The 21,699-nt window shown below is 38.3% G+C and overlaps 2 protein-coding genes across 6 annotated transcripts in view; both read left to right on the top strand.

Moving 5' to 3' along the window:
- Positions 1-21,699, top strand: part of ARB2A (ARB2 cotranscriptional regulator A) — a 400,181-nt gene that overhangs the window by 276,727 nt on the left and 101,755 nt on the right. The gene's annotated exons all lie outside the window — the stretch shown is intronic.
- POU5F2 (POU domain class 5, transcription factor 2) lies at positions 13,151-15,882 on the top strand. The gene has a single exon (XM_019711773.3). It carries the CDS (start codon positions 14,758-14,760, stop codon positions 15,775-15,777), a length of 1,020 nt encoding a protein of 339 aa, XP_019567332.3. The 5' UTR covers positions 13,151-14,757; the 3' UTR covers positions 15,778-15,882.

Below are 21,699 nucleotides of genomic sequence, written 5' to 3'. Positions count from 1 at the left end.
CTTATATTTAAAATGAAGTCTGATTTTTAAGTTGTTATGTAGTGAATGGTGGATATTTGAGGGATCTTGAGTATGTATCAAGTGCCTGATTCCGCCATTTCTTTTTTTTTTTTAATTTTTATTGGGGAATATTGGGGAACAGTGTGTTTCTCCAGGGCCTGCGAGCTCCGAGTCGTTGTCCTTCAATCTAGTTGTGGAGGGCGCGGCTCAGCTCCAAGTCCAGTCACAGTTTTTAGCCTTTAGTTGCAGGGGGGGCAAAGCCCACCATCCCATGCGGGAATTGAACCAACAACCTTGTTTTTGAGAGCTCGCACTCTAACCAACTGAGCCACCCAGCTGTGCCCCCCATTTCTTTTTATTAATAGTGTTTCCTACTAGTAAAGTCAGTTGAAAACACTGTTATTCAGAGAATTATATAATAGGTTAATAGGATCTATGTTTATTGTACAGGCCACATTCTGATTGTTTGTTATAAAATGGGAACAGCAAATATCTGCCTCACTTATCTTGTAGAGATGTTATGCGGATAACTTTTTTACTGTCTGGGGGGGGGGATATTTTGAGTTCATCAGAAGGAAGGCACTTTAAAAAGTAATGTGTTACTGTATAATTCTCATTAATCATTCTAGAATTTAAAGCTATCATTTATTTTAAAACTATTATTGGTTATTTTGATCTTATAGGATTGAAAAGGCATTTCTAGAAATATCCTGTCTTCCATTTCCCTGTCTAATTCTATTTTGAAACCCAAAAAAACTTAGTTATTCATGTTTTCCTATGTTCTCAGTGACATTGATAAGGGTCACAAAATACTATCTAGAAACCAGGGTCACAGAAAGATAGAAAATATAGTGAAGAAATCAAAAGAAAAACTGTTGAAAGAAAAATGTTCAGTAGGACATAGAAATCTGGAAACAAAGTGGAGACATTGGGGTAGCAGTAAAGATGAAATTAGAAATGATCTTGTATAATGCGCTACTCCCCAGAAATAACGAAAAAGGTTTTGACTGTATATGAGGAGGCATTCCCCCAGGGTGAAAGGAAAGCAAAATAGAAATGTTTGAAAACAGACAAGGTTACAGAGCATTGATGTGTTCTGACTTCTTACAAGCCTGGGCACAGCTTGCTTTGGCTGGCACATGACTGACAGGCTGCTCTTTGGCAGGCTGGTCCTAACCGGGCTAGGTTTGGGTAAGTGCTGCCACTAAGGCTCCTTACTTTCAGCCCTGTCCAGGTGTGCTCCTCGCGTGCCTGCCTCTCTGGGTGTGTGCATTCAGCCTGCATGCATTCATTCAGTAAGTATTTACAGTGGACCCGAATTTGCTCCAGGGGCAGGGACAGAGCAGTGAGTTACAACAGATAAGGTCCCACAAGAAGCTTACATTCTAGTAGGGGAGACAGACAATAAACAAGATAAATAAGGAAAGTAGTATATAGTGTGTTAGATAGTGGTAATTGCTAGCAGAAATATAGAGCAGGAAGAGAGGACCTGAAGTATGTGGAGAGGAGGATTTGAATTTTTAGAGAGGTAGCCAGGGAAGGTCTCACTGGGAAGATGACATTTCTAGGACATTCTCTCTAGTCCTGATCTCCTGCCACCTCCCACTGATAAAAACAACTGTATTTGCCTATCTGACTTGAAAGATCTGACTTTAGATATGTCCTTTTCCTGGATGTCAGGGTACCCATCAGCCCTGGTATCTGCCCCTATTCCCGCCCAGCAGTCTTTTGTTCTGGGTCCTTGGAAACCTTACCAACTCCACAGACCCACTTTGCCAGTTCTCTAGGTTTATAACCATAAAGCATAGTTACAGCAAGTTATTAGGCCATTCCTATCCCACTCTTCCTTAAGCAACACATACAGAAAAGTATAATATCTGTTGACGCTCTGGGGTTCACAGACAAGGTTGCTTATGTCCAGAGGTGAATGGATGGAGCTCCTCCTGACTGACCTGAGGGTGAGGGGATCAGTATTTTGACGTACCTGTGACCACTTTGCACTGGGCACACAGGTACAAAGCTCTGCCTCACAGCTTCGTTTTTTCACCTGCCATTAAGGAAATAACCTGAATCCTAGTTATTCAGCGACGAGGTCTGCATGTCTGATGCCTGTCAACGTATTTCCTCCCAGAACTTGTATCCATTTCATTTTTCCTCACCCTTGTCATGGCTTGAGACGGCTTTTCTCTATTCAGCTTACCTGGAACGCTTGATGTAAATCTGGGCACCTCAAAAATTAGAACAATAATAGCATAACTGTTAAAAAAAGAAGAAAAAGCAGAAAAAAAGAATCATAGGAGTTAAGAATTAAACTTGAAAACTTAACCATATTTAGATGATCCTGTCTTGGTTCTGGATGTAGAAGAAATGGGTCATTGACAGCATGTATGTAACTGCCAAACCCATTTCCCCACAGAACAGAAAGTGGAAAATGAGCAACTTCTAGGTGAATTTGAATTGTAGAAAATCTGCTAATGCAATCCTAATTTTTCTTTGCCTAACTAGTCCAGATTGGCTGTTTACACTGACGGAACTTATTTGCTAAATATTCACTTCACTTTATTGCTGAAAATATGTCTTGAGGAAATGACACTAAAGAGTTATATCTCTTCTTTGTTAGTGAATAACCACTTCCTTCTAAAGATAGCAATGAAAAATCAGCAGTAATTGCTTCTAGGATGTGGTGTCATTCAGAATGTGTAGACGAGTTGAGTTACTTAGTATGTTTTTATACACAGCTCAGATTAATTAGGTAATTAAAAATCTGTACTTTGCCATGTAAACAGACCCTAAAATTCAAGGCATATTAACATATATGATACTGTACCATTTTTTGACTACATCAACTCCTCAAGAATTGTCGCATTCCTCTTTTCATTAAAAGGTATATATATTCTAATCCTTTAAGTGATGTTTGTAGTAACTAAATAGTACTTCTCAAGCAGTTTTGGTTCATTTCCTGTAGAATTGGCCTTGTAGCTGTTACCCATCAGTTGGTTTCCCTATTTATTGTTCCATGCTACCTTATAATTATTAGTTAATGTAAGGGGTAAGTATTCTAAAAGTTGACCACCAGAAATTCTTGTGTTCTCAGTGAGCATTTATTATAATTATCTAGAATCAGGAACCCTGGGGAAATAATTGATTAAAGAATCATTTAAAATAATCTATCTAAATATATATTTATGTAGATCACCAGTGTTTGCCCTGATTATATATACTTAATCAGGTCCAGTGTTATCCTGTGATTTTGAGTCAGTTTTCTAATAATCACAGTGAATATAAGTAGTCTCACTCCAGAAATCTCTTTTTTTTTTAAATTAAAAATAACCACCATGTTTTTTACAGCTTTCTGAACCAATTTGTGAAATTCCTTCGAAGAATTTGGCAGTAAAGGTGGCAATCTCCTTTTACTGAGCTAACTCTTCCCTTTAAAGATAAAAAATTGTAAGACTAATTATTTTTGGAATGCTTTTGGATAAATAACAATCACATGAATTTATATTTATACTTGAAAATTATAAGTCATGAGTTAATTTGGAAGAGCTATTACTTTGACTGCCCCATAGTAGTATCTCATGGCTCTTAATGCTGTATCCCTAATTGTTGGAAAAGTAAGTCCAGGACCACTGGTACCTAAGGCAGAAACTTTTTATCCTTTTTACCATAACTATTGATCTCCCTTCCCATGGCTGTCTGTACTTCATCTGTCCTCTACTTCTTCTTCCCTCTGTCAGCTCTGTCAGGATCACTGCTCTTGTTGGCTCTTTCTTTGCCTGTATCTTGCCCCCCGACTCTCTCATCTAATTAAGTAGCTATGTGTGACTCTTTCTTACAGCTTTTGTCTTCTGTGTCTCCCTGGCTTCAGCCTCCCCACCTGGAGACTATTTGTCCTGCAACCTGTAGAATCACATCTCCTCCAGCCCACAATCTCTGCCTGCTCCTGCCTGGCCTGTGTGGTTTGCCTGGGTCCACTGACCTTTACTTCTCTTTGACTGTATAATATGTGTCTTCCTCAAGCCACAAGGTCTCTTCTCTTGCCTGTACATTCACTTGTCTGCTCCCATCTACACCCTGCCCGCCTGCTCTGTCTGGCTTGTGACAGACATCAAGTCACCAGCAATAAATCTGTCTTCTGGCAAAAATACCCCAAAACATACCTCTTCAGAAAAGTTACATTGCTTTCTAGAAGGGATTCAAAACATGTAAAATAAATAAAAAATGATTCACATCTATTGAAGTGAAAATTCAAAATGAACATTAGACACCATAGATAAGCCAAATATTTTCTATTTATAAAATCCCAAGATGTTCTAAGGTGATTATGAGCACTTTAAAAGCAGGGCTATATATTTTTTTAAATTTTTGTTTCATCTCATTTCTTAAAATATGGTCTTACTTTAAAGGAAAATTATTCTATTTAATGATAAATTTTGAGAGAGAGTTTGATCAGTGACTTCCATTTTTAGTTATTTAAATTGATTTAACTGATACATGATTTCCAAATATTCTTTGAGAATTGGTACTAGTATTTCTATACGTATTGTCTGTCAGTATCCATTTCAACCACACATATCTCACCCCAAGTATTCAATATGTTATATGAATAAATAAAGAAATCATATACCAGCTAGTTTACAGATATTTTGAATAATCTCAGGCACAATCCTTGACAAGATTCAGTTGTATTATGTAATTTTATAATTTCTAAAATATTGTAGAAGTTACTTGTTGAAAATTTGGGCAAAGAAACATAAACATCATTTTAAGCTTTATGTAGCAATGATCTCTATAAATGAGACTTTTATAAGACATCCTAAATTAAAATTTTCTAATAACCTTCTAAAATCAGTATTGGCTTAGAGATTCTTTTATTTTTAGCTAATGTTTAAGATGCCTTTTAAAAAGCAATATTAAGTATTTCAGATATTCACTTCTATTTTCTTTTAATAAATTGCCTTTAAAGAAATTTAGAGTCTTCTTTCCATCTTAACTTTATGTAGCAAAGCAGCCACAACTTCACTGCTTATTTCCCCCAAGGGAACATGGTTAAATTTAGATAAGACGTTGTTAATTTAATACCACAAATACAAATGAGTAAATATATCAATATGTTTGAAAGCTATTTGTAGAACTAGATGATGTGCAGTTTGAATTTCATAGTGAAAAGTATAATCTTCCATAACCATTGTCATTTAGATTTTTGCAGCATTTCTCTTATGAAGGAATAATGTCTCAGAATTATTTTGATTTGCTTGTCTTCGGAAAGAATATCAAGCATATAAAATCGACAGGCTGCAAAGCTTAATTTTAGAAAATCCAAATTTAATTACTTTACCAATTAATTAAATGAGTTTGTTTCTCCTAAAATTAGGGCCTAAGTCCATGTCTTATCCCAGACTTTAGTTATCCTTAGCTCTCTTGAGGCAAGAAGCTAACTGTAAATATTTATTCCTGAAGTCCGAAGATTTATTGAGCAATCAATATGTACTAGGAATTAGTCTAGAGTCTAAGGGTCTAAAGATTGCTAGACATGACTCTTGCCCCTCAAGGAGCTCATGGACTCCTAGAAAAAGTTCTTCTGTTTATTGCAAAGGTTCTCTTTGTTCCTAATCAGAGGGTGATCGTTGAAATAGGTAGGGTGAGTAGGAAGCATAAGGATTTGTAAACTCCTTCAGGACCCAAGAATAACTCTTAGTTCACTAACACCCTCCTTTATTAAATGGCACCCCACTGCTGTCTAAGATTTAGTGCATCTCTGACAGTATCCACGTTCCTTCCATACCATGAGAAAACCCTGACTTTTTATTCTAGATATATGTTCACATGAATATGTTGCTTTTCATTTCAGTCTCTTTAATGGTACTAAGTCAGCATTTACGAAGAAGGCCTTTGGATTTGTCATGACTGTGGGAAATTTGTATTCTCCCAAAAATGTAGAGAATTAGTTTTATACGATGGCCAGATGAAGATCCACAATCACACTGTCTATAAAATGCAGATACTACTAGAACCATCTCACTGGGCTATGGCCAGAATTAAGTGAAATAATCCATATAGGACTGTTAAAAAAGTACCTAGTATATAGTAGTTAGCACTCAAATGGTCCTGGTCTTGCATGGTTCCAGTATACACAAATTTTAGTTACCATAGTTTAGTTAAATAACACCAGTTCCCCAAAAACAAGGTTTAAATTTCAGTGACTGCAATAAATTAACTGTGAATAATGACATTAAGTACAAACCCTATGTAAATAACATGCGCATTATGATCAGTGGCAGTCATACCACTTTTTTTCAAAATCTGTCATGTCACTGACTTATCACTGCATATCTGATACTCAGTTCACACGCAGATAGCACTATCTTCAATTTTACAAAAATGGGTGATCAGAGGGAGACTTGGCCAACAAGGATGAAAGTACAACAAAGAAAAGAAATGCTGGAAGTGAAATTGGCAAGTGTCTGTGACGAAAACGATGAAGATGTCCCAGAGGAAGTGACATTAGCAAAAACAAAAAAAAAACAAAAAAACAAAAACACTTCACATCAGATGAACTCAGTTATTTCATGACACTGAAAGTGCGAAGGATAAAATGTTGAAAGCTGATTCAAACTTATGAGTATGACAAATTGCCAAGGCATAGAAAAGATTTGCTTCAACCATATCATAAGTAATATGACAAGAAGGCAATCGCTGTTCAAACTACTAAGTTTTTTACAAAGAAATAAATCATCTTAATTCTCAGTGTTTCTAATGTTTTAAATTTCAGTGTGCTATTTTGTTTGTTCATTCATTTTATTCTTTAGATTCCAAATACAAGTGAGAGCACCCAATATTTGTAACAGACTCATAGATACAGAGAACAAACTGATGGTTGCCAGATGAGAGGGTGGTTGGGGGTCTGGGTGAAAAAGGTGAAGGCATTAAAAAGTACAAACTGGTAGTTACAAAATGGTCATGGGAATGTAAAATACAGCATAGAAAATATAGTCAATGATGTTATAGTAACTATGTGTAATGTAAGGTGGCTACTAGACTAATCTAAGGGATCACTTCGTAAATTATTAATATATAAATGTCTAACCACTATGTTGTACACCTGAAACTAGCATAAAATAATATTGAATTTAAATGTAATTGAAAAATTAAAAAATTGTAGTGTGCTTAATACAATTAGTTTATTACTATTTTTTATTTTCCTATCCATTTTTGGCTGACAGTAACAGGATTTTTAATGTTTTAACAACAACAAAAATTTAAGGTCACAGAACAACCATAGTTTTTCCCATTGATTATTATTTTCACTTTGCAGGGTTTCAGCTTGTATGGTCATTTTTATAGCCCCACAGTATCAAAGCAAATGCACGATAGTCATCTTATCCAACCTGTCAAGTACTATATTTAGTATTAGAGAAATTGTTTGTTGCTTTTCAATATTTGAGAAAAACTTTGTCATTTCTCTCATGTTTCTATCTTTGTGTTTTCTGCATTATCTAAGTACTGATTCTAGTCATGTCATGTCATGTCATAGGGTTACTCTCGGGGCCTCCCAGAGTACAGTAACTCCTCAATTTTTCTATTCTTCAGTATACTACCTTATTTCTTCATTCTCCTAAATCTACTTAAATTCCACGCTGACTCTTTTCCTTTCATTCTTCTTACTGCTATGCCCTATTCTTCCCTATTGTCCCTAAACACCTGTCAGTTTTTTCATACATTGTCTTCCTTTCAAAATGACACCTGCCCTAGAATATATCCTTATGCGAAACTTCTTTAAATTCATTGGTTTCTTTCTTACATTTCATCTACACGTCTGTCAATCATAAAAGACAGCTATCTTTCCTGAATTTAAATTATTACAAGAAAGTCTATGTAAGCAAAAGTTAAATTCTAGCTGGAAACTGACCAAGTTAACACTTGCCAATAATGCCATGACAGGCAATGAAATAAAAATTAAAAATAAATTGCACTTTCACTGTATACTCTTTTGTACTTCTTGAATCATGTGAATATATAGTTGAATATTTTTAAAAATGGTGAGTAAAATTCACATTAAATAAATAACAGCTGAAATCTTGCTCTCAGTTTTCTGTTCACAGCTGGTTTGATATGATTGCTTCCTAGAGTTCTGAGGCTCTCAGAAGATGAAACCTTCATCTGTCTAATGTTATCTGCACACACATAGAATGAATAGCAGGCTAGTGGGAGCTACAGTGCACTCTAGACAAATAAATGTGGATTTAGGTGTGAGTCTTGCTCAAAAGAGAGGCTGATAGCCTGCTTGGATCTCTTTAAGACCTTCAGAATCATAGTGAGGTGAATTTGAAAGAGGATTCAGTTTTATAAGTTGACTTATTACCTCACATTGTCGAAAGCCAAAGGCTTTGTCAGGTTTAAGATGCTAAAAGGAGTTTTTTTAATCCACATGTTTAGATAAAGTTACTGTATTGGAACTTATCATTTTAAGTTGGGTACTGCCTCTTGAATTTTCCATGGTCATTACTGCATTTCATGTTACTTAATATGTGTTCATTTTCCCAAAAAAGATACAAGTGTGTGTTTGGCTTGCTTCAGTTCATAGTTTTTTAAAGAGATTCCAGGCAAATTCACAAAGGCCCCAAACTTATGATGGTAATGGCACCAAAATCAATTAATTTGGAATCTCCCTAACAAAAAATAATTCTCACAGCACCTGAGAGTTATCGCCTGTAAACAGAAATTCTATTTCTCATTTACTTCTCTGATCCCATACTATATCCTGAATTACTGGTTTCATTGGTCATAAACTGTCAGTTCTGTTAAGTGTATTTTACTGTGCAGTATAATGGAAATTTGTTTGTTAAACAAGTTGTGTATTTCCTGCTCTACAGTGTGAGAGTACAAATTTGAATGTACAATATGGTGACTGCACTCTAACTAGAATAATCAGTGCAAGAACATCCTTTAAGCTTTTCTTCTGTAACAAGGGCAAACTCAGCTAAAAAGTTTGTCTAGATCCTGCTTTGCATAACAACGTTTTAAACTTGATCTGTGACTGCCTATGAATCTACCTAACTCATCACCATAGGGCACTTCAACTCGGCCCTGCTCAGCTCAACTGCTCTTCCTACCTTATCCAGATATTTCAATTTCGTTAAGGCTTCTGTAGGGTCCTGTAGGGTTTTTATACTTAATATTATTTTATAGCACAGGGAGTCCATTGCTCATGAATATTGCAGATCTACAAAATAAAATGGAAGGACTTTTCTCTGTATACTCTTTGTAGTCTCTATGTGGTTGTGTTATATTTGTGTCATGAGTTTTTATTTCAAAGCAATTCTATCACAGTAGCGTCATTTTTTAAAAGAACAAAAACAACAAAAAAAGTCCTCGTAATCTTAATCTGAAATTAAGAAAATCAAAGAAATTCTACATTGACAACAGTACTACTTTCTAGTTTTTCTCTACATATTTTAAGAGTAGCAGCATCTCGTGTTACTGGTATTCACAAATAGCAGTCCTTTCACCCTTATTCTTGTCCTCTGTTATCACCTATGCAGAACAGAGCTATTGTTATCTGTCTTGGGAATTTATCTCACAGAGTAATAAATGGTTCTAGTTAGTGACTGCACTGGTTTGATTAACTCTGTTGCTATGTTATTGCAACTTTAATGTTCCTATTGTGTGTAGTTTACCTTCAGGTATCAATTTTTCTTAACTGCATAACTTATCTTTGATGTTTCACTTTGTCTTATACGGTTTTCTACTTAAAAATCCACACAAAGGATTGACAGTTTAATTACTTTAGTGTATTTTGAGGCAATTTTAGTGAACTGAATGCTCATAATGTGTGGTGTTACCACTCTCTCTAGGGGATGGGACACATATTTCCTTACTGTACTCAGCGACCACCATTGGACTGAATTCCTGACTTTGCTTCTTACACACAAAAAAGGACCTCCCAGTGATGGGTTCTGGATCTTGTCTCCCACCTTGCTTTTTGCTTTGCTCCTTGACTAATATGGTTCTTAGGGATCTACACCTGTCCTCTGGTGACAGTGCCATCACACTTAGATACCTGGGACCCCTACAGGTGGGGCAAACTATAAACTTAGCATCATCTAGTCTGCTGTACTCTCTCTGACCTTAGCACCATTCTTAGAAATTCTGGTCTGCTCTGTTGAGTTAATCACATTCAAAAAGTCAGGCTTTTGGGGGGTGTGTGTGTTGCTTGGAGATTCTACTAGAGAAATGAAACTTCTCAGATATTCTTAAACAAAGCCCAGTCCCCTGTCTGGAGCATGCGCAGCTCTGGGAGAGATGCATTTGGAGAAATGAGGAAACAGGATCACCTTCCTAGCCAATGAGATAATTGATCAACATAGTGAAGTAAGCCAAGTCAGAGTGCCCGCACATCCAGGTGTTCTATGCATTTACTATACTAAGAGCACTTAGGATATCTTGGGCATCAGTACATTGTTTGGCACATACTCGTAAATAATCTGTATCTATAGTGTCCATCTGGGAGGTTCCATATGTCCCAGGTATAGAGAGCTAAGACAGGAAACACCAGCTAACTATGTACGGCAGCCGTGTATCTCAGTGGGAAGGCAGTAAATCCAGATGGGAGGGAGATTGCTGTGGTCCTGGGTGTATGGGCAAAGCTTTCCAGAAAGATGAGACTTGAACCAAGCCCTACAAGGATGTTTATTATTAACTTTGCTTCCACTGTTCCCTGCTTCTTAACCATTAGTGGATCTCCGCAATTGGTTTTGCCATTTTAGAATAGTGAATACTTAAGGAGAGCCTAACACTACGAATCCTGATACTTTGTGCGTTTCTACTTAAACATTAACTTCTCTCAATTCCAAAGACCCTAATAATAGAAAACTGTTAACTTCTCTTTGTCCAAGCGTGGCCTTCCTGCTCTCCTGACAGTTTCTTTTCTCCCCATTTAGATTATAAACACACGGGGGCCTCTGACCATGTGTTTCTTATCCTTACTTTGTAATTCCCTATGGATAAGACTGGACTGCTTCTTACATTGTAATCTAATCACTTACTAAGAGGTCTGTGTATTTGTTGAAGGTGATGGATTAGCCTTTCAAGCGCCCCAGCCCCAGCACGGCTGGCTGTCTTAGGCATCCTCATCACCTGCCTCCCTCTGAACTCTTTCTGTTCCAACCAAATATGCTCCTGCCTTTTTTCCCTGATCACCCCATTTCCATAGCCCATTAAATATACTTTTAAGGAGATGTCAAGACTTGGAAGATGTCAAGAACGTGGGCTTTTATTTGTGACATCACATATGCATAAACCCAGAGATAGGCCCCTTGGCAGATGAGACCTGACCGAGTATAGAGAAAACCTTAATTGAGGTCACCGAAGTTAATTTTTAAACCCGTCAAGTTAATATAGACTTACTTTTTAAATTAGTAAATGTTTTTAGCTACTATGTTTTAACTCAGCTAATATAATAAGCTTTCCTCAAATTCATGTGAACTTACTTTTTCCCAATTCACTAAAAACGTTTTTGTTCAACTATTGGTTTTAACCAACTGATGAACCTTTCCTCTCTGGTTCTCTTTTGCAAATGGGTTAGTTTCAATACATGGGCCTTAATTTATATCATTGCTCTCTTTTATTCTTTTTTGTGATCTACCTTTCATTCCATTCATTCTGGTTGCTTTGTCTGTTTGAAAAACTAGCGTGTAGGTATACCTGGAAAGAATAGATATCAACAAAATTATTAAGTTAAATTTTGCCTATTGTAAACTATTTTTCATAGACTGTCATCTTGAAATCTAACTCAAAGCAAATATGGAAGTCTTTTCACCTTTAATGCAGAGAGTCATTTATTTAACATTAAACAAATATTGGCCTCCCCCTCTGTGCCAGATACAGTTCTAGGTGCTGAGGATTAGCAGTGAACCTGACAGACAAGGACCTTGCTCTACACCATCTTTACAGATGGCAGTGATTTCCCAATCCTTTTTCCCTCTACCATTGCTTTAAGGCCATATCTACCACCTCGTTACCGATAGTTAGTATAGTTGAATTGAGTCTCTTGGTGCTACTACCCCCATCCAGTAAGAGGTGTTTAAGGGCTTTATTCTACTATAGGAGAGAAAGTTTGGAGAGAAAGGATAGAGGGTCAAATTTCTCATTGTTAAACTGGAACTAAATGTGCTTTACTCTCAGAATTGTAAAGGTGAGAATTCATTCACTCATTCAGCAAACGTTTATTGAACAATGTATCAGTCAGGTTTCTATTATGTTCCAGGCTTTATAACACCTAAATGCCTGCCCTTAAGTACCTCACACTGTAGTTGGAAAGATAGAGACATAAAATAAATAATTGCTGATAAACGTTATAATAAAACATATATCAAGTACAAGGGGAGTACCACAAAAGCAGTAGCTAAATCTGCCTGGGGGAAGACTTTACCATAAGATGACCTCTAAACTCTGTCTTAAAGGGGACTGGAAACATGTCGTGCTTCATTTATTCAGGAAATGTTAACTGAGCCCCGTCTGGGAGCCAAACACAGTTGTAGGCACTGCAGACACAGCAATGAACCGGCCAAAGTCCCTGCGTTCTTGGCAGCAGAGAAACAGACAATAAACGTATAGACAAAAAAAAATGATGGTAGGTGGTAGTACCGCCAGTGCCAGAAAATAAAGGTTAACAAAGGGAACAGAGAGTGATAAGGGGTGCTGTTTTAGATAGGGTGGTCAGGGAAGGCCTCTCTCATGACATGACATTTGAGCAGAATCCTGAATGACATGAGAGAATGAGACCAAGAAGCAGAGGGAAGCCATTTTAGACAGAGGGAACAGCATGAGTAAAGGCATAAACACCCCAAAAAGCATGGCATCTTTAGAGCAAAGTGGGATATTCTCACTGAGCATGGGTGGGGTAAGGTGGGGTACAGGGAGTTGGGTGTGCGGTAGATGAGACTGAGAAAGAATTGGAGGACAGGGAGGTGCCAAATGGTGAAAAGCCATATGTGCTCCATACTCGGGAGTTTCTATGTCCATATTGTCGATTGGGGGAAGAGGGGCTAGATTTCAGGGGTGGGGGAATAAATAAGAAGAAAATGACATGGTTACATTTTTGGTTAGGTTTCATTTGGTTTTTGGACCATTACCTCTAGCAGCAGTATGATAGGTAAACTTGAAAGGAGAAGCAGAAGAAGCCAGTTATCAGGTTATTATGATAGCGCAAGTGAGAAATGATGTGGTCTAAATTAGAACAGTAAGATGAGGCTAGAGAGGAGATGGTACAGTTCAGCTGTTTGAGGGGAGCCACTGTGTACTATCTGATACCTTGTGGAGTATGAGAAAGGTTGAGAACAGATCCTAGATTTAAGGTTAGGTAACTGAGTGGGTGGTAATGCCATCAGCCAGCTCAGGGAGCCCTGGAGGAAAGGAAGGTGTACAAGTGCAGACAAGAAATGTGATTTAGGGAAGTGGGAAATACAACACTGGAATTAGACGAGAAGTACAGATTTGGCTGTTAGCAGCATTTCATGGAAATTAAAAAAGGAGTAGGAGCAAGATGTGTAGTCCATATTGTCAGATACTACAGAGAAGTTTAATAGGATTAGGATTTTTAAAAGGCAGTCAGTTTTGATGGTTGGTAGGTTACCAATGACTTCAAGAAGACCAACTTCGGAAGACGTGGGTGGGGCAGAACCACATCATGATTGAGTAGTAGAGTGAAGGGGTAACACCTGGGATTGTCCAGCCAAGATCACCGTCCTCTTCTGTTTCCCAAAGCTCCTGCTTGGAAGCTTTGAACCTGACATCAGATCTTCTCTCCCCCTCCCTCCTTAGATTTCTCCACCCAGGACCTAGGGCTGGATGCCTGAGTGGGGACATGATGGAGGGAAGAATATTCTAAGATCCTTGGATCTGTAATGGAAGAGGAGGCAGGAATAGGGGAGATTGATGCTGGTGAGTCAGGTTATTACAGGGAGAATCCTCTGTGGGGAACAGCAGGTCAGTCCAGTCCAGAAACCCGCCTCCAGTGGGAGAAAGATGAAACACATAGGTCTCTATTATATGTGGAAACTCTGGACCAGGAAACTCAAGTAGGATGAGTAGCAAAGGATTTGAAGGGCTGGTGGGGGCTATGTGGAATTAGTCAAGAAACTTGGTCCCAGTGAGAGAGTGGAATCTGTCCAAGTGTGGGGGTGGTGAGTAGAATCTGACAGCAAACTGATGTTAAGTAGAAATTCAGGGAGGGATGCTTAGGTTTCTTTGGGAACAGACACTGAAGATTTGCAAGGGAGAGACTGTTGGCAGTACCTGTGACCACAAAGATAGCAGTGAGGGGACATTTACTGAATTGAGGGGTAGTCCCAGCAATACCTGGCATATAGATATTTACAAACATTTGTGAAACCAAAAGTGGTCGTTCAGATTGTGTGGAGGAAAGGGATTAGATACCAGAGTTCTAAAGAGCTGTAAATAAAATACCTTAGGTTCCCTTCAGGAATAGGATAGAGGCAGTGACTAAGGGATCCCGGACAGTTTGTAGGTGCAAAACTCCTACGGAACTGGAAGCAAAGTTCAGGATAGGGACATACTCCCTTAACCCTGGGGTCTACCAGATTCCCCACCACAGCACATGCCCTTGATCTGTTTCGCCTGCAGTGCCACCTCCGCCCACTGGATGGCGGGGCTCGAGGGCGAGGCTGGTGGCTGTTCTGAAGTCTCGAGAGCCATCAGTTCCTACCAGACTCCCTGCTGTGGGTACGGTTTTGCCCCATGGCCGGACTCAGGCCCTCAAACTTGTCCCCCCTGCCGGTTAGTGGTGGGAGCGGATCCACAGGGCCAGTGCCGGTGCAGGCTGACACTCCGATCTGGTTGAGCGCTCGGGCGGCCACCGGCAGCCTGATAGTCCGGCCTGGGGTCCAGCCGGGGATCTGCCCCGGCCCTGAGATGTGGGGGGTGCCCTTGGGGCCCCCACCCTACGAATTCCTGAGCGGGATGGTACCCTGCGGGCCCCGGATCGGAGCTGGCAAGGCGGGGCCCTGGTTCCAGAGCCCCTCGGAGAGCGCCTTCCACTGGCCCTACATCGTCCTGCGGTGCATCCCAAAGTCGGCGCTGCCAGAGGACGTTTCGACCATGGAGAAAGAGATGGAGCAGCTGGCCAAGGAGCTGAGACAGAGGAGGATGATCCTTGGATACTCGCAGGCCGACGTGGGGTTCGCTGTGGGCGCCCTTTGTGGAAAGGTCCTTAGCCAGACGACCATCTGCCGCTTTGAGGCCCAGCAGCTCAGTCTCGCCAACATGTGGAAGCTGCGACCACTGCTGAAAATGTGGCTAGAGGAAGTGGACACCAAGAACCTTCTGGGCTTATGCAGAATGGAGATGATCCTGCAACAGGCTCGGAAGCGGAGACAGGCAAGCAGGGAGAGACGCATCGGAAACAGCCTGGAGAAACTCTTCCTGCAGTGCCCGAAGCCCACACCCCAGCAAATCAGCTTCATCGCTGGGCAGCTCCGGCTGCAGAAGGACTTGGTCCAAGTTTGGTTCTATAACCGGAGCAAGATGGGCAGTCTGCCAGCCAATGATTGCTTCCCACCTGAGGAGGTGGGGGTGGCCAGGCCTCCTTTCCCAGGGGAACCAATGTGCTTTCCCCTAGCATCGGGGCTCCATTTTAGTCCCCCCAACTATGGGGGACCCTACTTTACACCCTTGTACTCCGCAGCCCCTTTCCCCGAGGGAGGAACCCTCCTCTCCGCCCCCTCCACCACTGTGGGCCTCCCCAGGCTTTCCAACTGAGTCAGGCCAAGCTGGGGAAAAGAGTCCCAGGGGTTCATTTCAGGGCTGTTAGCATTAAAGTCTCCACTTACTGTCTAAAGAAGTTAAGAATATGTAGGGAATGGGTGGGAGTTATGTAGTAAAAATGTAGGGAGGGAAGTTGAAGTTGATTGCTGCTTTGTGTTTTTCTTTTTGTTTTCACCTAGCATTGATTGGTTTTAAAGTACAATACAATACATAGATGGTTTCAGATTCTTTGTTTCTCTTTTTTTATTAATTGAAAATTCATTTTGTCTCTTATTCCTGGGGTTATCAGTAAACATAAGGTTTAATTTTTTTTCTTATAAACACAACATTGAGTGAAAAACTGAGTCACAGAAGACTTTCACTATACTAGGTACATTCATCAAAAACAAGCAGAACTTGGTGTAAACACAAACACAATGTCCAAGATAATAGTTAACCTCCAAGGGAAGCTTTGAGGATGGACTAGGAAGAATACACAGAGCCTACCCAAAGCTCTTGCTGAAACACAGGTTTCTTGCTCTCCCCTTCTGGAAAGATGCATTTATTTTTTTCTAAATCACCTTTTCATTTAGAGTGCCCCAGCTTAAGTGAGGGTCTCAGTTCAGCTTTCCACCTTATGCAGTCCTGCCCCAGTGGTTGGGCTGATCGCCTGTCCTGCCACAAGCATTGCATTTTAAACCCGTTTGTTGCTGAGATTGGCAAACTGGACGGCAGTAGAGCAGCCCAAGCTCCAGCCTACTTCTCTGGCTTTTAGCTCCTTTTGGTTTATTACCCGAGAATATCCCTTAGTTTCTTTTGAGCTTTAGATATGCTTGCTGGAGGGTATTTGTGACAGTTGATTTCAACATTTCCTGGTGGCTTTTACAATGGTACATCTTAAGTCGATTTTCCAATCTCTTCTATGAAATTGCTCTTTTCCAGTTTTCTGCTTCTACATTGGTCATTTTTGGTCATCATATATTAAACAAAGATCATTCAGTCCTCTGCTGATATACACCTACATGTAATATTTATTGTTTTATAATTCTGTCACTATATGTTGTGTCTGAGTTTGTGTTCTTCTTGCTTACTTATCTTGTCAATTTTTTCTTTCTCTACTTTTTTTCCTTAATCACTCTTACAAATAATTTATCTATAGCTATTATTTTTAAAGAACAAGCTTTTTAATTTTTATCCTATTTACCACTGTTTTATTTTTCTTAATTAATTTAGATTTTATTTTTATTGATTGCTTTTTTCTAGTTTCTTCTGGTTTCTTTCAATGTGTATTTTTTCTTCTTGTCAGTGTCTGAAGATAGAGCACTGATGATGATACACATAAGTTAGTGAAAATGGAGCCAAACTTTAATTGCATGGCCTTAGATTTAATAAGTGACTAATCACTTACTCTTGGACTATCCCACTAAAAGTCACACAGCACCAACCCCATTCCTTTCTTTTCCTAGACAGCGTTTCTGGGAAGCCCCGGAAGAGAGATGTTTCTGCAGAGGGTCAGGCAGTGTTTAATGCCAGGATGAACGATTGTGATTGTGCTATGAACAATCAACTCCTAACAGCTGTAAGGAGGCTCTGACCCAGGCTTCTCCCTAAATTCTGCAGCCCCTGCAGATTTGGAGAAATGGTAATGGGCTCTTAATCTCAGGGAACAGCTCCCAGGGTTTGCCTCAGCACCTGCATAGCTGGGTCCTTCATACCGCTGATGCACCTCTGCTTAAGCGACTATTGGTATGTGTCACTAATCAGCCTTCACGTAATTTAAAATGAGATTTTTCCATCACTGGTACTCTTGACTTGCCTGTAAAAAGAGAATAGGCTAGACTTTGGGGGAAACCTTGATATTTAAAGGATTTCAGATTTTCCAAAGATTTAAGTTGATAGGTATAAACCTTAATAAAATCCCTTAAAACTGGGAAGGAACCACCCTTAAAGTTAGGAGAAAATTGAGTATTGTGTCAGTGGTTAACAGTGTCCAATATACAGAGATCAAGTAACGTAAGACATAAAGTAAGATGTATCATGACACTTACAGCAGTGTCGCTGGTACCTTTGGTGAGAACAGCTTCAGTGGGGTAGTTAATAGAGGTATTAACAGTCTAAAGCACTCATATTTGCCACATTGCCCCTTACCTCAGTGAAAAACATAAATTCCAACCACTTGTCAGTAGGATACTCACCATCATTCTGAAAATGTTTATCAAATATTTCCTTTATCTTCTCTCTCCTTTAGATAGGACAGGTATTCTTAACCTGAAGACACTGAACCCCTTTAGAGTATAAGTAGAATAGTACGTACAAGTATGGGGAGGATAGCCTTCATCACATTTTCGAAGGGGACCATGACTCTCTGTAGATCTGCAATTTCAGAATTCAATAAACACGTTCTCTTTGGCCACCTTAGTTTCAAGAGTTTTCCCTTGGCATGGTACCTGCCTAATAGGTCATTCCTAGTGTTCTTGGAATCTATAATTTCTGGATATCTCGAGCTCAGTATAATGTAAAGGCTCTGAATCACTTCTTATATACATCTTTCAAATTCAAACCAAATACTGTATTAATGAATGCCTTTCTTGTTCTTATACTTGGGACTTTAATTAGATTCCTCTCATAAAGAACAATTTCTCCTTTTCCTAGTAGTTTTCCTATCTATTGTCTAAGAAGACTTGAGGTGTGAGAATATCCTCCCTTATTCCAAAACACTGTCTTGCTCATGAATTAGCATCTGTTTTCTATAATTTCATATTTTTTTAAATGTATGTACTGTACATCTTTGTTTATTATACTAAAACTGTGCCATGGGGATTTATTTTTCAGAATATCCACTTTTGTTTTTGGCTTTCATCTAGAAATAATCCTGCTTACTAAACACTACGTATTGGTTTCCTTGGCAGAATCTATTCATGATGAATTATTTTTTTAGGGTGTAAAATTGTATTATCTATGTAGAACAGTGTTTTTAAGGTGAAAATAACAATGCCATTCCAATAAAATCCTAGTGGAATGTGGAAGTGTTACTTGACAAAGTGATTCTAAACCAAAAGAGTAAAACTTAGGGAAATAAAGAAATTTTGAAGATAAAGAGTTAGGGTAGCCTTGTCCTATCAGATGGTATGAAACTACAATAATTTGAACAATGTGGTGGTGGTAGTGATGGACAAAATAACAAGAACAAGTATTTGGCTATTCCATTCACGGGAATGTGAATTGATTCAACATTCATGAATGGCTATTAGGTAATTCATATGGGAAGTTTTCAAAATGTGCTTCTTTGTTGCCCATTATTTCAACTGTAAGACTTTTTATAAGACAATAATTGTGTGTCAGAAACTTAGTGAAAAAGGTGGTCATCACAGCATTTTTATTTTAACAATAAAAAGTTAGAAATGACCTAAATGAGGAATACCATACATAGTAAAACTTGTGTTATAGAACAGTTTTTGACAAAGTTCAGAATAGATTGTTGAATGAGGCAAAATATTTTATTAACCTTTATGATATCATTTTTTTAAGAAAAAAGCATATGATACACACGAAGTGTGATAAAAAAATACAGTAAATGTTTAAATTTTAAAAATGTATTACAGTAAAAGACAAATTGCCATTAATTCACCTCAAAATACTCCCCCTCACTTCAAACACACTTATCCTATCGTTCTTGCCACTTTCTGAAGCAGTTCTGAGTCCTCTTTCCTGAGTGTCTTTAGTTGTGCTGTTGTTGCTGCCTTGATATTCTGAATCAATTCAAAACGATTATCTCATTTTGACTTTGGGGAAGAGCCAGAAATTGCATGGTGACAGATTCAGTTAATAAGGTAGATGAGGACACATCGTAATGTTTTTATTTGACGGAAATTGCCATACTAGAAGCGATGTGTGACACGCAGCATTGTCATAATGGAAGATGATTTACGGCACACTTTAAAACGCACCTTCTCTCAACCGTAGCTCACACCTGAATGACTGCACCGAACAAGTTGAAACTTGTCACACACTGTTACTAAGGTTCGATGTGCCATTTCCCATATTAAAGATCCCTGCCTTTCCATATTTCAAGGATTTCAGATTTTCCAAAGATTTAAGTTGATAGGTATAAACCTTAATAAAATCCCTTAAAACTGGGAAGGAACCACCCTTCACTGTAGCTTTTGATCACACCTAAAAAAAATGTGTGTGCATATATATATATATATATATATATATATATATATATATATATACACATACATACATACATACATACATATAGATAGATATACATACATATATATATATATATATATATATATATATATATATATATATAGTGACTTTTTTCAAAAAATTTGCGCTATGTATTATCCAAAAAAACTGCAATAAGTATTTCTAAAAGAAGGCTCTAGGAAATCTAGGGTTCCTAAAAATAGTTTTCTTCTTGTCTTTTTTGTCTCTAAAATGGTAATTTCTCATTGTAAAGCACTATTTCAGAATAATAAATCTGGCCTTTTCATTTTTAGTCAGATTTGTAGTTTCTGTAAAAGAAAGGCAATTATCTAAATGAGGGAGTAGTGGGACGTATCAGTTAGAAAGACAGTGCTAAAAATTAGGGTGTTTTTTTTTTAACAAGATGCCCATTAATGTTAAAGAGCTGTAGTATAGCTCAGTGAGTGAAGACACCTGCCATATGTCTGTTTTCCTGCACAACATGGTAATTTACAATTACAATTAGTGTGTTTATATACCTCAGTGTGTTAACCCATACTTAGAATATAATATAAGCCCAAATCATTTTCATATTTCTGAATGTTTACTTTTCAATTTTAAAAAGCATTTGAAAATACCGAAGTCTTGGTTTTATCACAATAGAATCCTTCCTACTTGTCATATTTGAAGAAACCAAATACATAAAACTGAGATCTGTAGATGTCTAGGTCTGAAGGCAGCGTCATTTTCTGTGACTGCAGCCCCAGCCACGTGAAAGATAAACTGTCGTGAAGTGACTCTACCCCAATACCTAGTAAAACCCTTAAAACAAGGTATTTGCTTTCTTGTGGTTACACCAGTGAAGAGAGACATTACAAGAAGGTCTGGGAGAAACGGTGTGGTTTACCTAAGGAGCTACCTCCCGAACACAATTCAGCCCATAGGTTTGTTGGGCTGCTGCTCTGCCGCCTCACTGTTTAGCTAGGAGCTCTGCTGTGCATTCTGCTAAAGGCAAAATTAGCTACTTTGGCATTGAACTTGGACTCCTTAGGTTTTCTTCCCTTAGCATCCAACAAAATGACGAAGTACAAACCAGCTTCACTTATTGCTGTTGACTCTTCTGCTGACTGCCTGCCAAAGCCTATGGTGGGAAAAGGAAAAATTGAGGCCTTCCTGAGAATTTACTACATTTTAAATTCAATATTCTTTTCTAAAACTGTACAGCCTGTTATGTCATTTCTTCTCCAAAGGAGTAACTGAATTATTTAATAATTAGTCCTCCTTTTATTTCCAGCATGTATGGTGTAGACCTTCTTTTGGAACTCAGTGCAGTGGCCTGGGCAATGTATTAGATGCACTAAGTTGCTTTATTATCTTGGAATGGATGATCTTGCTCCTAGAACAGCTGTAAAACTTTAAGTACTGTGTTTCCCCGAAAATAAGACCTAGCTAGACCATCAGTTCTAATGCGTCTTTTGGAGCAAAAATTAATATAGTAAAATAAGACCAAGTATTTTATATTATATTATAGTAAAATAAGGCCAGGTATTTTATTTTATATTATATTATATTATATTATATTATATTATATTATATTATATTATATTATATTATACCTGGTCTTATAGTAAAATAAGACCAGATCTTATATTATCTTACATTACCTTATATAAGATAATATAATATAAGACCTGATCTTATAGTAAAATAATACTGGGTCTTGCATTAATTTTTGCTCCA

Source organism: Rhinolophus sinicus, chromosome 3 (genome assembly GCF_057876585.1).
Source record: "Rhinolophus sinicus isolate RSI-liver-muscle chromosome 3, RSI-T2T, whole genome shotgun sequence".
Lineage (NCBI taxonomy): Eukaryota > Metazoa > Chordata > Mammalia > Chiroptera > Rhinolophidae > Rhinolophus > Rhinolophus sinicus.
This window is presented reverse-complemented; position numbering and strand designations above follow the sequence as displayed.